Source organism: Notothenia rossii (genome assembly GCF_949606895.1).
Source record: "Notothenia rossii genome assembly, chromosome: 11".
NCBI classification, from domain to species: domain Eukaryota; kingdom Metazoa; phylum Chordata; class Actinopteri; order Perciformes; family Nototheniidae; genus Notothenia; species Notothenia rossii.
This window is the reverse complement of record NC_136910.1, coordinates 42879702-42896453: the sequence shown is the minus strand read 5'-3', so window position 1 is coordinate 42896453 and position 16752 is coordinate 42879702. Positions and strand designations below refer to the sequence as shown.

Below are 16752 nucleotides of genomic sequence, written 5' to 3'. Positions count from 1 at the left end.
TTTGGTAAGCAAAACTATCATGCACTCTATCCTCAGAAGCATCAATTAAATCACAATTACTATAAACCTTTTTATGAGTTTTAGATTAAAGAAGTTTTGCATGTGGGAGACTTTGTAAAATGTCACTTTTTTTTTAGTAACCACCCACCTTCTTTTTCTACAGTGACATCCCCCTCAGTAAGGGCATACATCTCTCACACACATGCAAAAATGTTAACTGCAGCGGTACATTGGGAAACTTTTCTATGAGGTCACTCTGTAAACTAAAGGGTTTGAAAACAGGAGAAGAAATGAAAATCAACATCATTATTTGTGTTTTCTTATGACCTGGCTCCGTCAGTCTCAGCTTAAGTGGATGTATTTTTCTTGTGTAAACCTGGATGTTAATGAAAGTTTAAATAAATTACATTTTCTGAGTTAGACAGAGAGGGGTGGAGATCACGAGTGTTTAATGTTCCATACTGACAGCTAATTAAGAAGAATTACAGCACAAGGAAAAAACCTGTTAGTGTAGCTTTTCTTTTGTGTGTGGTTGTTGTTTAGGCAATGATGGAGTTAACTTGCAATTACTGTATCGCTAACGAGATTTCTCCACATAGAGCCTGCTTTTGCCTTTTACAATCCAGTTTATGTACAGCCGAAAGCTTACACATTATTAAAGTTAAGTGCTGTATTAAGTGCGATGTTTCTCAGTTAAATATATTTGCCACAACAATAGTATTTTAAGAAAAATGTGAATTGTTTTACAGCACTGTACCTTCTTACGTGACTGCCGTTCTTTAGTAGAGTGAGATTTCACGTGTTTCCTCAAGGAGCTGGGATCAGTGTAACGCTTAGCACAGCCCGGCACCTGACACGTGTATGGCTTCTGTAAAACCGCAGACATTTGGTAACTTGTAGAACTCCGCAAATAGACATTAACAAGCTTTGAAATACCATCCTGATACATGTTTGTGATCAGGCTGGCACTCACTGTGTCCAGGTGTGTACGCTGGTGCTTGGCTCTGTCACTTGAGTTGCTGAAGGCCTTGTAACATCCTGGGTGCTGACACAGGTAGGGTTTCTCCCCTGTGTGGCTGCGCAGGTGGATCTTCAGATTTTCTAGCCGAGAGAAAGCCTTCTTACAGCCCTCAAACTGTAACAGCATACAAACACAGAAAAGTTATCCAAACAGTTCATTTCATTCAGGTTTTGTTTTTGCTGTCCATTGCAATACCCAATATCAGATCTGCATTTTCAACCTGACATCACACACACACACACACATACCTGATGCGTTGAGCTTATTAGATGGAAATTGCTGCAGGCTAAAGCCTGCTGACCTCAGTGTGTGGATGAGTGTAGAAGAGGAAGTATAGAAAACCCTTTGAATAGAAAAATAGCTTTCATTTAGCCTGAGCTGACACTTAAGCAAGCCCTAAGTGATTCCTGCTATAGTAGTTTGATGGTTGGAAGGCGAGCAGCTATGAGCAGCAAATCCCTGAGAGGGGTAAACATTTGGAAGGGACAGGTGCAATTTAGTTTTATTGCAGCAGTGTGTTATCTTGTCACATATGCAATCCTGGCTATTTTTAGCGTTGAGCAGACTTTATTGTATCGCCTGTCTGTATATGTTTGTTATTTTTCATTTGTCAATTCCTATCATGCTGCAATTATTTGAAATGTTATACTTGCATTCAGATGACAGTGCCTTTTATTTTGACACTTTTGGATGTTGTTAAGAGGGTGTTTAATGGAAAAAATTCTGCGTATGTAGGGCACCAGGATACAGAGCACATCACAATATGAAGACAATGTATTAACTAGACAAATCTAACCACAACAATTCGAGGCAACGCAATGAATTCATAATTCTTTGAACAAATCAGTTACGTGTGATGCTTAAATCACTCAACAAGCATTCGTTTTCTGTGCCAAAGCCTAAAATAACATACCCAAAATGAAATGTATAGTTATTTGATTACAGTCATGACTCTGCCCTATTATGAGAGGTCATTCTTAGTTTCCTATCAGGAAGGCCGAATTATTCTATGATCTAAAACAATTTTACAGAGTCACAAACATGGTAGAAACATATACGTTTGTTCACACCTTGTGTCTTTATCTCTTTCTAGTTTGTATGCACTCCTGCTAAAAATAAGGAACTGTTATCACAATTATATTCAGATTTTAATGAGGCTATGTGCTGTGAAAGGATAAATACTTTATAACCGTTTGGCACCTCTCTTAAATGTACATTCCGTTAACATCTTTAAAACAGTTTTAAAAAATGTATTAATTCCACTCTCACACTTTCAAATTTAAATTCATGCTTGACCCAATCCTAATATTTTAAATGGCACCTTTCTGATGTTTGTATGTGTCACCAGCAGGGGTCAGTGTGTATACACACATCACTGTATTGTCTTTTTGTGTTTTGAATCCTTCATCTTGCATCACCTTGACAGCGGCTGGCTATCAATTACAAAACAAGTAAAGTCACTTGTAGTTGACTTTTTGTTGTTCATTTGCGCCAAAACTCAGAATGAAGAATGAGTCCATAACAACCTAATAATAAAGGCCACTTCAGGAACAAAACATATAGGAGAATAATCCAAACAAATAGCTCTCAATATCAAGCTACCAGAGTGACTTCACTGCTAAAATATGTTTCTCTCCTTGTGTAAGGTCAGGACTTTACTCTCTCTCAGGGGGGCTGGAATGTCATTACTAAGCTTTATGGAGAAAACACGTAGACCATGTCCAATTTTGTTATTTTTTTCCTGTAAGACCAGATTCCTGACATACCGATACCTCTCATTCATCACAGACAAAGCCAATCAAAATGTCTCTGATGACTAATAGGTAACTTATAACATTTTTCTGCATTCCACACAGAAATACTTGCCCTTCTTTATTATGACAAAGCTAGTTCCTCACATCAACACCTGCTTCATACTTTAACTTCCTTCTATAACTTTTTTACTAAACCTCACTTTTGTTAAAATGTAATGTTGCGACAATTATTTTCCTTATGATAAATGACCGGTAGGATAATTCTATTTTTCTATAAAAGCATACCATCTAAGTCAAGCAGTGCTGAAAATGAAACCACCTCAATATTTAGTCAAAGCTAATAAATTAGAAACCAAACATGTTGCAAAATTTTAAAAAATCGTCTTAAAGCCCCTTTCAACACATTTCACTCTGGCACTCTTCCTAATTCTGGTCTATTACAATACATGCTCCTAAGGGGGTGCTCTGACAAAGAGTACCAATCCTAAATATAGCTTAAAGAAAACTATTACCAACAAACCCCTCAGCTAGAATACCATGAGAAAAAAAAAAACCCAGACAGAGATAAATGGGCTCTCAGAACCAAAATGGTCAGTCAAGTGAGAACTAGCATAAAACAAAAACAAAAACTGCCAAGACTCAGGACTAGCCAGGGGTGAGTAACTGTGTAACTCCCTCTCTCTCTGTCTCATAAAGCTCTCATAAAGCGCGAAGGGCTTTTGAGTTTCTCGCGAGGGACGTTTGGGCTGAAAAGAAAGGAGCATGGCTCCTCTGTGTATATCAGTGTTACGGCCAGCTTCTGACAGGTCCTGGCAGGTACAGTGACAGCTGCAGTGTGCCAGTAGACTTTCTCCAATGTCCAGTCCTAGCCTCAGGGTCAACTCACTCTCCGCTCTTCCCTGTTTCACAAGTGATACATATTTCTACCCTCTGTGCTCTTTTTGTTTCACCTGGTTCCCTGTATTGTAGCTTGTCAGTCGACCTTTCACATCATTCAAAAAACATACTGTATGTAGCAAACTGTCAGTAATCGGTACTTAAATCAAATGCTTCTATGCTCTTTGCCTAAATGTAAGAAAACATAACGTGGGACTTTTCGTATAACTGACGAGAGGCTTAAGAGTTCTGGTTCAATACAAATAATTGTTTTCTAATGCTACATAGTGAAAGAAGCTGTAAAGCATAATTTCCTGGCGCTATAACTGAGTTATTTCCCTACCAACACATTGTAATTATGGAGCTTAAAATGTTGTCAAACTTGAAATATGAACAGTTGTGTGTTCAGTGGCATTACTGTGGCAAGGCTTTAATTACAAGATGTTCATGTAGGAACATTTGGCAGATTAGCAGGGACTACGTTTTCATTTTGACTCTTTTTAAGTACACTGATTATTATTACAGCCTGATTGAAAATGAATAGTAATATAGAGAAGATAAGAAATACATTTTGGCTAACTTTGGTGATGCTCAGTAGTGCCAATTGTTGTTTTAATAAAACATATATATCATAAGTAAATACAAACACAAAGTAGTCTTACAACTAATACATTTTATTTTAATAATTGTTTTTGAATGACGTACTGCCGCTTTTTAAAATTTTCTTCAATTACTTTACTCCCCGCAAGAGCAATGGGCTTAATGTTGAAAGCACATAATAAAGATAAAAATGTGTTAAACTCATAATTAACAGGTTGAATCACAATGATGGTAGGAATCTATTGTTTGTTGTTAAAGTTCACACTGTGCTTTAAAACCTCATATATTTAAATCACAGTGACAGATGCAAACAGACTGGTGAGTCAAGGATATGTTAACAAACATCATTAAACATATTGTGAGATGACAGACACAAGCCTGGGCCTGCCCTGCATGTTCACGGTGTAACAAGAGCTTCCTGATTGTTCTGCTGCTGGCTCGCACTTCATTTGCGATGCATCAGTTTATTCAGCTGTCAATCATTTCCCAAGAACAACTGTTGCATCTTGGATGATTGTCACTTAAAAGGTGGGCGCCATCAAGAGTAGTTACCGACCGTTCTCTAAATATCAAAGTGCTGTTAGCTTTTCTTACTGCTCTGTGAAATTCGCAGTTTTTATATTAAGCATATCAACTGTCAAAGCACACTTTTTCAATCTCACAGGAAGTAGATATAACCACATTCACATATACTCGTTGAAAGATATGTGGAGAAGTTCATGTAAATAATCTGTCCCATTATTTATCCATTCCTTTCCTGGCATTGGGTTGTGAACATGAATACCTTTTTCTTCACTGAATCTTTACATGCAACACACTCCCATCAAACGTTTGCAGCTCCATGGCAACAGAGTGGGCTTCAACTAATAAGTGAGTATTTTGGTACAAAAGGTCGACTGCAGGTATGCCTTTTTGTTAATAATTGACTTGTTGAAAGTAGCGACATGAAGCATGTTTGGCAAGTCTATTTTTTAAATTATCCATCAAAGTTGAAGTATTTTTCCAATGGAAGTGAGCAAAAAACGTCCTTGTCTTTGAGATAAACGGTTCATCATCTACTAGATAGAATGCGTGAAATTTGAAAAATTCATAGCCCCTTCTTACTAAATAGTAATGATTCTGTTGATGCCCTTCATATAACGCCACTATTGATTTAAAATATTCATTTCCAAAACTTTGGTTTATAACTTGCCAAGGTAATGACATTTTAATCAGCATTAGTTTTATTTGTTCATTAGAAAAAGCTAATATTTGCTAGCACACTAAGCTAACATTATGAACATGGTCAACCTGAACCTGTATATTAGCATTGTCTTTATCAGTGTGTTTGACTGATGACTTTAGCCTTTAGCTCATAGTACTGTTTCAGTATAGCTGAGGCATATTTTATATATATTCTCCCATTACATGTAATATCAAACTAAAGAAGCATCATTATATTGCAATCTGAAATAACTAGATCCTCTTTTTTGGACAAACCAAGCTCATCAATAATCTGGCTTACCTCCAGCTCTACAGTCAGAAATGCAAACCTGTGAAGAGCCAGACATTGGGGCATCACCTTCCCAGAAAGAGGGCCAAGTTTGTCAGACGGTGGCCTGGCAAGCCCCCTGCTGCTGACAGGCCCAGTAGAGAGCCATTTTGCCATGCCAGATCTGCAGTTCTAGGCCTACTTTGTGCTGATTTAATAACTACATAATTGAGTTAAACCCCTTGTCAATTATCACAGAGCTCTGCTAATTACCCTGTGGCTAAAGTTAAAAGGAGAGAGAAGCCATATTTTGAGTCTAAACCCTGGCCTTAAACACAGAGCACATGAAGGCATGTGCCCTATGAAAAAGCTTTATTTTTCCGCAGCCAGAGGCTTGAATGGCCTCAGCTAGATACTGTGGCTTTGAATGAAGCATTGCACTCAGTGACATTCATCATGTTCCAGCTTTCACTGCATTCACTCATTCTCCTCATAAATAGGTAAAAGGAATCTGACTATGAGAGAGATGTGCTATATGTGTATTGTTGGGTGTGGAGATGGCTAAAGACATTTAGAAATAAAGGATAAGAAAATGTAGAGACACTTCTACCGTGCACTTGTTGGGTTTCTCTCCCGAATGAACCCTCATGTGGATGAGAAGCTTGTATCGGGCATTGAAAGCCTTGAAGTTGCGTGGACAGCCCGCCCAGTGGCATGTAAAATCATCGGCTTTCCGCTGGTCCACATGCAGTTTTTCTATGTGCCTCACCAGCTCCTCCCTTTGGTCATAGACTGCACTGCAGTCCAGCCACCTGCAGCACTGTGCCCCATATTCCTCCAGCTCTCCCTCCTCCTCCTCCAGCATAGGGACCTGGGGCAGAAAGCTCACCCCATGCCTTGGATGAACCATGGGAGCGTGCTTGAGAGGGTCCTGCGAACGGGGCTTTATTTTGCATTGATGTCTATTGAGGTGGAAGTGCTGGTGTGAGTGGTAGGGTGGTGGAGGCCCCTGTGGAGCAGCAGCCTCTTGGATGGTAGTCAGCAGGGCTGGCTGTATCTGTGGAGGCGGCAGCAGGTTGTGGGTGAATTGGCTGCAGCTCCCTTTAGTCTTTTCCAGTGCCCCTCCTTCCTCTGGGAGGCACTGCTGGTCCACCACCATGTTAGCCATCTGGCTCTCCAGACCCCCTCCCTCTTCAAGCATCTGCATACGGCTATAATCTGTCTGTGGGGCCAGAGCCTGCGAAGAGCCTGGCATGCCGTAGGGATGGCCGTTGGGGATGCAGCAGCCTCTCACTCCCAGGAAGTGCCCATAACCTTCAGATTGGACAGGTGAGAGTGTGGGGTGGGAAGCTGGAGAGCTGACGGAACCATTAATATAAGCCACGAGGGAGGTAGGTGAGGTGCGTATGATGGAGTTGAAATCAATACCCATGACATCTGACAATGGCGACATGGAGAGAGCTCTCTTCTTAGCACAAGACTGTCGGGGGCTTCCGGCATCAGCTGAAAAGAGGTACGAGGGCAGGGAGGCAGAGTTGCTGGTGCCTCCTGATACGGTCGTACCTGACATGGCCGTGCCGGGGGACAGGCTGAGCTGCTCTCCCCCCTCGCTGGCCTGGGCCTGGAACTGAGGTAGACCCAGTGGAGGAAGCACACGGAAACCATACGAGTATTCGTGTCTGCCACTAAACATCGACTGTGTGTCAAACAGACTAAGGGTAGTGGATGCCAGCGATTCTCTGGATTGTACTGATCTGAAACAGATTGTTGTTAACCACTTTAGTATCACTCTTAAGGTTTAATGAGCTCATCATCACATACTGGAATTGATATTGCCCACCTGGCATCAGTGTGGGGAATCTGCACACTATGTGGAAGTGATGGAGGGTGTTGTGCTCCAGGCCCGGCTGTATATCGGTGGCCTGTTAGGGTCATGGGGCTGCTGGTCACTGTCAGGTTAGCAGCGGCTGGCTGACCAAATACTTCCATAGGACCAGACACAGAGCAACCTGCTGCTGCACACAAGCACAAAACTCAATATCCCTATTAAAGTAAAGGTTAATTAATTAAATCCTAACAGATCAATTAAAAGTGTCAACACAATATTACTCAACGATCTGTAAAAGACCTTAAGGCATGCAAATAAAACTCAAATGCATCACATTCAATTAGCTATAACTAAGGTTTATATGGCAGATAGTGGAGTTTCCCTTGCCAACCTGCACATTCTGCTCTGTTAATCACTAATGAGCCTTTCACCCCCTTCCAAGGAAGGGACAAACTTCATGCCTGGTTAATTATTCATAAATAAGTACAAGATCTAGCAAGAAGACTGAGGTGATGAAGATCACAGTGAAAATAAGTGAAGTATGAAAATACAAACAGTTAAGCAGTAGTGGTCATTTAACCAACTTCACTGAATTAAAATGTAGTCCGAGTTTGTACTAGATTCTGAATGTTGTGATATTAAAATATTGTTCTGAATAGGTCAATTTAGTTTTCACATCTTTGGCTAGATTTAACCATTGAGTTACCTTTAAAGCTGTTGTTAGAGGAGCAGCGTCCTGTCTGCATTGTCCCTGTTTTGGTTGAAAGATGATGAGTAGGCACTTGCTGGTGTGGGGATGCAGTCGAAGTGTTTAGATGTTTCCCGTTGGTCAACACCTGTCTGCGGAGGCTCAGCGATGGCAGAACAACATGACTTTCACTCTGTTTTCCAGGAGCAAAGGAGTGAAAGTCTCCTATTTTCACTCTGTCCATGCTCCAAGAGGGACTCAGATTGTCCCACTGTGGGGAAGACATGGGTATCCTGATGGATTTGGACTGGTGTCCTCTGATCATGCTCAGTGATGGGGACACACTGCAAGGAGACACCAGGAGCTGACAGCCCTTTCCACTCATGGCTGAAGCAAAGTTTCAAAAACTCAAAAGGAAGTTGATTCAAGTTGCCACAGCTTGTCCTTGCAGATGAAATTATTATGCAATGCTCATACCTATGACATGATACAAAATAAAAAGATACCTATCAGATATCCCAAAATAGAGGAACATTTAAATATAAAATTAAAAGAGCCCATGTAATATTAAACCAAAAAAAAATCCAGTCGTTGTACTTTGAACCTGAAAACTGTAGAAAAACCACTCAACCTTAACAACTTCACCAAGCAGGATACCATGTATTTTTTAAATTGTGCTGGAAACATACAAACAAAACAATATATATATATATCCAACATTAGTGTTGCTGCCATAAGAAATTATTCTTTACCAGCATAGTGACTTTCACTGCATTTATGTAAAACAAGACGTGTTTATAACAGTGAAAAATAAGAACTTTGTAGTTCAGTTTTTTTTTTATCATACCTCTAGTGTCGGTGGGGCGTTCACTCACCTGTTGATGTTGCCGTAAACACTTTTCCCGGAGTGCCAGGACAGGTTGAGTGTCTCCTTCAGTCCGCAGAGCTGTATGTGTAATATTGGAGACACCGGAGATCAGCTGTCGTGTTTCTCTCAGAGTTTGTGATGTCTGTGCACTGAGCAGAGAAGTAATCGCTCACTTTGAACAGCGGCGTCCCACCGCTCTCCTCTGAACTTTTTGTTTTACTTCCTCCGATTACCCCTCTGCCCTTGACTCTACTTTGTGAGAACTACGTCATTTCAAACTGAGTGGACGTTTGCGGTAATAATTAAAGATTTGTTATTACCGAGCGCGCGGATTTGCAAGCATGTTATCCATGACGCCACCTCTAAAATAAATATATATTTCCTCCTCGGTTCTATATTCATATAGGGATATTATTTAAAAAAATAAATAATTTAAATTGTTTGCAAGAATTAACCAAAATATCCAGCTGTAAATCCTCATTTTAACATGAACTCAGCCTATCTTTTGTATAACAGGACATTTTGGGTGGTAGGCCTAAATTAAAAGAGTTTTGGGTTTAGAATTCAACACACGTTGCCAAGGCTGCAATGATACAGATATCCTTAAACTCAAGTCTATAAGGGAATGATTGAGAATGTCCCTCCTATTTAACACGAGTAGTCTAAATGTAAGGTGACCTTTTTATATATGAAATTTAAGAAGGATTAGAATTATTTTTAAAGGCAATTATTTTATTTATGTTCACAAAATTGGCTTAATTCAAACATTCTTTAATTTCTATTCTTTGTTTTAGAATCACTGTTTGTTTGAAAAATATTTGGACAAATTCCTTGCATTCTTCATGCCACTGATTATTCCCACTAATTCACATTTTGAACCTTGTGATGCATGCATCTGCTACCTGCTCTGCCCCCCTACCAATACTATCCTCCTCCTCCCTCCCCCCTAACCCTACACCTCAGCACAGACCTCATTGTTAGGGCACTTTTCTCCTGGCTGCTGGAGTGTTTGCTCTGTAGATCCTGCTCCAGGTTGCTATGGAAACCAGCGTGTTTATTATAGGACGAGGAACGGTAGCTGTACTTTAGGGAAATTCATCTAAGAGGGGCTCTGCTCCACAATCTATACAAGTGATGAATTAAATGAAAATACATAATGTTAAAAGGCTATACTGACCACTATGTTTTCTGTGTGCAATCATTCATAATGACTGCTGAACATGGCATATATAAGGATGGTGAATAGCTGCATGGTGCTTATAGGAGGTATTACCGTTTGGTCAATTTGAATGTTCTAGATCTTTTTGTTATTTTTAAGAGATACTTGCTGAATTAAAGCATTTGTTCTAGTGGGAGGAAAATAACTTTACATGCATTTCTTTTGGCATTAGTTGCATTAGATTCCTCAATGGAAATGTTAGATCAAATAAATTATGATTCTGAATATAAAGTAGTAGTGACCTCTAGTGGAGTAATGTTAAGTTATCTCCCTCCCAGTGAAACCAAAACAGTGGGGCTATTTTCATGCATGTTCTAATATACAATTATATTACATTTGACTCTTATACATTATCTGTCATCTTTGAGAAAAGCATCTGAGTATCTATAAACAGTCATGTGCTGCGGAGTAGAAGATGTTTCTATTACCATCATCTTTTTTTTTGGAAGTGTTCCTTCTTTTGCCAGCAGGGGATACTATTAGTTCACCAATGGGATGGCTGTTATCTGCTTAATAGCACCTCAAATGTTCAGATGCAGCTAAACGAATAAGAAAAAAGGGCATGTAAAGATGAAATAAATGACATAGTGTAATGCTTGTTGAGGTCACGCCTTGTTTACATGATAATAGGAAATACATTTTCCATAGAGGTCGGTTGCTTCAAGCAATGATCATCTGTGATTTGGCCTTTTCTTCCCTAAAATACGCGAGTCATGGTTTGTTTTTCAAATGTCAGAGTGTAACCGGATGGTTAAGTGTCCAAGCTCGAGGCAGAATAACAGCACAAATGTAGCCACTTCCTCTTAGTCTCAACAACAAACAATGACACTTGGAGCAGTGCTTTCTTGTATGTGCTAACACCGAAAACATTTGACAGTTTACTACAATTTTCAGTCATATCAGTCATCCTAAATACAGCTGGAGTATGTTTAAATAGGAGGGTAGAGCGAAAAAAAAACACTTGAAGAAGACAAGATGAGATATAAGTCTTTGACCATTTGAGAAGAGCTCCATTTGTAGCTGAATTAATGCTCTAATAGACTCTCCGCCACTTACAGAATCCATTTCCCCCCTCTTGATGACAGCATCAGCACTCCTGGAAGTAGCAAAGCATTCATTCTGTTGTCAAGATGAGAAATCATGGGCGATTTCTCTTTAAGTTATATTACAATAGTCACTTAAGGTAATGCACACCCCACTGGACCTGTGATTAATTAATCTGCTTTTGATTTGCTAATGACAGTTCAAGTCAAACACAAGGTTAGTAAAGGCTGAGTCAATCCTTTTAACTGCAGCTGCAGAGAGGACTGTGGTGAGTGTAGGAGATATCAATTTATTGGTATCATCTCTCATTATAACTGCTCCTATTAGCCCGCCTCACTCTGCGTACTCACCGCATATTAATATGCAAATACATGCAGGTATTCTTGATTGCTTCAAAAAAATCCTATCATCATTAAAATCACTCATGTTGTTTTTTAGCCAAAAGTGTTAAATTAATGTTTGGTAAGACATCTAAACTAAAGAGACTTTAAGTGTGCAGCACTAGTACAGTAGGGAGAGTGGGCGCATCCATCCATCTCCTCCTCTGCTCCTCCATTGTCAGTAGCAACACCCAAGATAAAGATGAGTGTGAGAGAGATGGGCTTCTGAGCGTCTTCCATCTCCATCCATCAATCTTAGTCGTCTTCTTTAATAACCTTTACAAAGGAGTGATGTGTGATGAAAAAAAAGGAAAGGCGATCATGTCTTCTCTGGAAGACGTCCCTCCCTGCTGTGTTTTTGGAACAGGATGACTCTAATAAAAGATTGCTGACACAACAGCCCCCCTGTTTAGAACCGCAGTTAGGCCACAGGCTGGTTTTTAATTTGAGCGTACATTTGAGGTGAAGCCTGAGGGTGTGGGTGCTGTAAGCTCCCCTCTTTTTCCTTTTTGGATGTTATTAACACTGCAGCTCTGCAATAGCATCTAGGATGATGAGGCCTGAGCGCTGGAGCATAATCGTAAGACTCTGAGTCTGCCAAATCAACAGAAACATATCCCAAGACTTCAATATAAACACAAAGAGTGAAAAGAAGCTCGGACAACAAAAGATGCGGATCAAGTTTGAATGGGGATTTAATTTAAGTAACTGAAATCCAATTAAATCTGGGTAACTCAAGCATACCACACAGTGTCTCAATGACAAAGCGATGCCAAAGGCAATACAAATGACCCTTCATTTAATTATTGCAGATTTGAGCTTTTATATCAATTCTAAACATGTTTGCAAAACACCTAGAATCGTTTTAATAAGTCACATAAGAAATGTCCCCGAGTGATGATCTTAAAATGTGAAATTAAAGATGCTACAAAAGATTTTTAATCTGCAGCTACTACTTTTAAGACCAAAAGGAAAGGTTTTCAGGATGCATGACACAGCTCTTATTTGTTCTTAAGGATATAAATATGGATTAACTTTTCTATTGTAAGCGTTTTGCTTTGGAATGCACCTCGTGCTATAGCAGACTTTTATTGTTTTTTCAAATAGTGTGTGGTCTTAGTTTACTAGACTCATATACTTCTTCCACAACTGCAGTTATCAGGATTATGTGCTACAGCACATGCTTGTGGGTGTGAGTGAGTACTTTAATAGCTGTGGTACAGTTTCAGGAGGCCTGTTTGAGTTTCTTGGTGCCTGTGTGGTGTTAGTGAGGGCTGACAGGGCATGTAAGACAACGGAGAAGGTCCAGACATATGAGGGGGTGTCATTAGACCCCTGCCTGGAGCCCCCCTGGTCAGATCCCCTCAACATCCGTCTTCATTAAAAAGGTTGCTCTCTGAGCAGATGGTCATTAAGAGCACCCCCCCTTTATTCCCGGCACCCTCTATGCACTAGGACACTACCTAGAGGACACCCATCGTCCCTCAGGAATCCCAGAAAACTCACTGAAGAAGAAGTGGTGCCTGACAAGGCCACCTGGTAATGATCACTCTGGGGTGTTAATAAATCTCTTTTTGAAATCTTTCAGAAGAACAGCATGAAGTATGGAGATGGCCCACGCAGCAGTATACTTCAAAACCTGTGGCACAAGATAGAGGTGGTCGGAGTGAGAAAACTGATGCAGAAGGCCCCCAAAAAGTGAGTTTCATCATCAGTACTTTCCTGATCTCTGCATCTTTGTCCAGTTATGTGTTTATGTGACTGGCATATCAATGAAGTGTGGGACTGTCAGTCAGACAGGTGATACATGAGCTTATTGTCAGGTTTTAATAAGGAAGGGCTTTGGTTGATAAACATGGGAGCAAAGTGAGTTAGATACTGTTGCTTTACTGAGGTTGCTTTCTTTGTGTACCTGAACCCAACACACCACTTCTTTTTCTTATATTCACTTTTGTAAAAACAATTCTTACACCCACTCAAATATACTGTTAAAACTCCAGTAAAACAGAGAAAGAGGTCACAGGTTGTCAGCCGTAACTAGTGAAGTTGTAACTCTTGGATACAATATGAGCAATGTCCATGTTATCTACATTTCCGTGGAGACGGCATCATCATCAGTATCTCCAGTGGCAGCCACCGTGGATGCCAATTATAGCCCTAATCACTCCCTAGCTGAGAGCATGGATTCAGACAGGGTAAAGTATTATCCATCTTCATCATATTCATTATCAGGCAGCAGACGCAGGTGTCCTGGCCTCCCACTGCTCCACACCATTAGAGACTGATAGACAGTGGGAGTTTTTACTCCACGGAGCACATCGACATATAATAGAAAAGAGTTGTTGAAATATGCATAGCATTATCTGATTGTGCCATATATACTTTTAATCAATACAGTAGTTGTCACAAATATAATGTAGACAGTCTGCCATCCCGACTGGGTCATAGGTCACACAGCAGGGGGTTCGCCGCACATCATTTTTTCTGTCTTGATTATCCTCTTGTGTCTCTCTAACAAGGAGGGTCAGTGAAGCAGACACTAGGTATCTCTGGTTCAGGATGGAGCAGGATAAAAAAAGTGACATGGAACCATGGCAGATAGAGCTGTGGCATGCTGATCGTCAATAGATCAACCTCATACTGACATGGGTGGGAAGAGGAGCTTACTTCCTGCTGAAGGCTCCTGTATATATGGGCACCCTGTGCAGACTTAGCTACAGTACGGATGTATATAGTGTACTTCTGTGCAAAACTCTCAGCTTAACTCAAATAAATCACCTCGTTAGCTTGTTCTCTAATGGCTTATTGTAGCACCAGGCTACCCTCTTCCTGTAAAAGCTCATGAGATTTCCAAAATCAAAAAATGTTTTTGGGAGGGATCGTTTTCCTATCCTCTGGCACCTGGCCGAGGTCATTCTATTAGGTGGATTGATTTACATATAAATTGAACATGCAGTATTACGCACCTCCTTAAACGCATCTGTTTCGCTACTGTATCCCATTATCTGCCTTGCATACTTCAACAAGCATTTAATTTCGTCTTTCATATTGTCTTATGTTTCATTATGTTTCAGTGTTATTTATTAAAATTAATTTAGCTAATAACGCCCACACGCACTGCCCCTTTTCCTGCAATGCACCTATTCTAATGGGTTCTGAGCGACTGTGTGTCCTGAGGTAAAATGTTGAAAATTCACTGGGATATGAAAAGCAATCATATTTTCTGTATCAGTAAGCAGGTCTTTGGTAGCTGGGGGTCATTCTTGCTCTATGCTGTTGCTTGGGGAGGCATTTCGTAAGAGCCCCCAAGGCTCACCTAGTTAATTAAGTTTTCCGCTATTAGAACGATGTTACTTGTGATTTTACTGCTCCAAAATAGCGAATTCTCTACTATAACTGAGGCTTTGATAGACATTTCTTCTCCTTTTAATATTCCTTAGTTATACAAAAATACATCAGCATCAATAATATACAATGTTTTGACATGACCCGTCGATAATACTTAATTGAAATTATTTCTAGATACATGCAATGAATATTATCTGGCCTTTCGACGAGAAATTAAAATCATTTTCAGTCAATGTTTCTAATTTCTTAAAGTGTTTAAAAGTAAGTGAAAGAAACTTTGCTGATCACGTGAACTGTGCAGTGTAGTTGTCTTGGTGATACCAAATTGAATGCTATGAAGAGGAAGGGAAGATCCAGATATAGAAAAGTGTGGGTGTGTGTGTTTGTGACTTTATCCACTGCAAAGAAATAAATGAAGCTTTAAGATTTGCTAGGTGAGGCATTTATGAAGAGTGAAAAGACAAATTGATTCGAACCTATATGGAAAATTGTAGCTGATGTGTTTCTGCTGCAACAGTGCAACTACTGCACTATTTCTGCACTGCCAGAGCACAATCATTTGGGATGTTTTTCTTCACATTGCTCAATAATAAAGTCCACAAGGTGAGTAGCATGGTCTCACAAACCAAGTGTTTTAGAGGTACTTAGAACTCATAGACTGTTGAGAAACCGGCAGTGTATTTACCATCATTTCATGGAGAAGCTATTTCATCTTGGCTATTTGTTATTTTTTTATATACCACACTGACATCGACCGTGTGCCTGCTTGGTTAAAATATTGCAAAATACATTTACATACAGAATTATTGTTAACCTCTTTTTTCTCCTTGTGTTGAAATGGTTTTAATACTCAACCTCTTCTGGCAGCAGCTTCTCTCAGGAAATAATATCTTATTAATGATCTGTTTGCTATCTTAGTAGCATCTAACTGCATCTATGTCTAAAGAGCCTGATATTATCTCCACACAACTCTTTATTAGATGATTATATGTTGGGACTGGATAGTATACGACAGAGATTGCCAAACATCAATTAATGCAGCCCAATATAGAGCAAATAGTGAAACTCACTGACTGACACGATGGCATTCTATAGGCTTTTGTTTAAATTAAATTCTGTTCATGAAAATAAACGGAAAGCTGACAAGACATAACCTTTGGACAGTTCAATATCCACTCAAAAGTATCTTCTCTTTGTAGACACTTAGCTCTCTCCTGAAGGACATTGTATTGTCATATACTGTAAGGTCATAGGCCCCCCTCTTTTCTAACCTATAATTGAAAATGTATTATATTTTGTATCTTTAATCTCATCCTGAAAGGACTAATCAAATTATCAAATGAATGTACAGGAGAGGAGTAAAAAGTTCAACTTTGAATTACAGTTGAGAAGAAGTATAAATTAAACTGGAGAGAACAAAGATGGATACCATAAACATATATATTTTCTATCAGCTCAAAAGTAGTTAACATTCATGAGACATTTCATAAATTAGACTTTTGCTTTACAAATATTGTAGAAAGATGTGATTGACTTTGCTCCAAACAGCAACAATGCATTTCACACCAATCAAATTCTATTTTCAGAGTGGTTTGATGTGGAAATGGCTTCAGGCTTCTGTTGAGTGTGAAAGTGTGGCGGCTGCAATTTCAGAT

General features: G+C 39.6%; 1 protein-coding gene and 1 long non-coding RNA gene across 3 annotated transcripts in view; one reads left to right on the top strand and one right to left on the bottom strand.

Moving 5' to 3' along the window:
* The window catches only part of glis3 (GLIS family zinc finger 3), a 13379-nt gene extending 4078 nt beyond the window's left edge, over window positions 1-9301 (bottom strand). The window contains exons 1-6 of one of the 2 annotated variants that reach the window (XM_079657476.1): window positions 9114-9301; window positions 8257-8715; window positions 7563-7737; window positions 6333-7476; window positions 974-1135; window positions 758-868 (exon numbers count right to left, since the gene is read on the bottom strand). In XM_079657476.1, coding sequence (XP_079513602.1) covers window positions 758-868; window positions 974-1135; window positions 6333-7476; window positions 7563-7737; window positions 8257-8623 — 1959 coding nt within the window. In that variant the 5' untranslated portion in view covers window positions 8624-8715; window positions 9114-9301. The remainder of the gene's footprint in view (window positions 1-757; window positions 869-973; window positions 1136-6332; window positions 7477-7562; window positions 7738-8256; window positions 8716-9113) is intronic. The other variant, XM_079657477.1, reaches the window with a different exon arrangement.
* Window positions 1-16752, top strand: part of LOC307023865 — a 25537-nt gene extending 8785 nt beyond the window's left edge. The window contains exons 3-4 of the long non-coding RNA XR_013803788.1: window positions 13338-13447; window positions 16684-16752. This is a non-coding gene — a long non-coding RNA (uncharacterized lncRNA). The remainder of the gene's footprint in view (window positions 1-13337; window positions 13448-16683) is intronic.